Source organism: Cariama cristata, unplaced genomic scaffold (assembly GCF_000690535.1).
Source record: "Cariama cristata isolate BGI_N322 unplaced genomic scaffold, ASM69053v1 scaffold911, whole genome shotgun sequence".
In the NCBI taxonomy this organism is placed as follows: Eukaryota; Metazoa; Chordata; class Aves; order Cariamiformes; family Cariamidae; genus Cariama; species Cariama cristata.
In genome coordinates, this window is record NW_009599602.1 from 8,755 (window position 1) to 9,560 (window position 806).

The 806-nt window shown below is 60.4% G+C and overlaps 1 protein-coding gene across 1 annotated transcript in view; it reads right to left on the reverse strand.

Annotated features, from left to right (window-relative positions):
* The window catches only part of LOC104168943 (antigen-presenting glycoprotein CD1d-like), a 3,807-nt gene that overhangs the window by 1,165 nt on the left and 1,836 nt on the right, over positions 1 to 806 (reverse strand). Inside the window, exons 3-4 of the mRNA XM_009709722.1 lie at positions 276 to 557; positions 3 to 169 (exon numbers count right to left, since the gene is read on the reverse strand). Of these exons, the coding sequence (XP_009708024.1) occupies positions 3 to 169; positions 276 to 557 (449 nt within the window). The remainder of the gene's footprint in view (positions 1 to 2; positions 170 to 275; positions 558 to 806) is intronic.

Below are 806 nucleotides of genomic sequence, written 5' to 3' on the forward strand. Positions count from 1 at the left end.
GCGTTGGGCGGGATGGCGCTGGTGTTGAGTGCCGGGCCTGGTGGCACCTCCTGGCCATCCCGCAGCCAGGCCACGCTGATGGGCCGTGGGTAGAAGCCGGTGACGCGGCAAACCAGCAGGAGCTGAGCTGGGCTGGGTGTGCAGACAAAGACTGTGGCCACAGGTGGCTCTGGGGGACAAAAGCAAGGAGGTGAGGTGCCCCCACCTGGGCACCGCTTGGCCCCATATGTGTGAGGGGCTTTGGGGTGGTTGCATCAGGGTCAGGGTGGTCTCACCTTGTCTCTCCAGATCTGTCCTCCCATACTTGCGCAGGGTAAGGATGTAGCTCCGGCAGGAGATGGAGAGGAGGTGCTCCAGAAGCCCTGTGATAGCCCTATTGCTGGTGAGAGACTTTCTGACCAGCTCTGCTAGCGGGAATGGCTTCTGGGGCTCCCAGCGCTGCCTCTCCACCTCGAAAGATATGAGGTCTTCGCCACCCTCCCCGATATTCAGGAAGCCCCAGCTTGTCCCGTTGGGGTGCAGCACACAGCCCACACGGATCTGGACCACCAATGGGTCTGCCAAGAGCATAGCCAGTGGAGAGGTCCCATGAGTGTATGGAACATGGGTGGCATGAGGCAGGATGTGGTTGGAGGCATGTGCAGGGGTGTAATGGGCAGCGGGGCATGGGGCCATGCTTCAGGAAGCCCCAGGACACCCGGCAAGTCTTCAGTCCACTTGGAAGGCCAGACTGGATATGGGGCCAGTTAGCGTGCGGTCATTGCTCAAACAGAAAGTCATCCCCCAAAATATTTGCCCCCAACTTT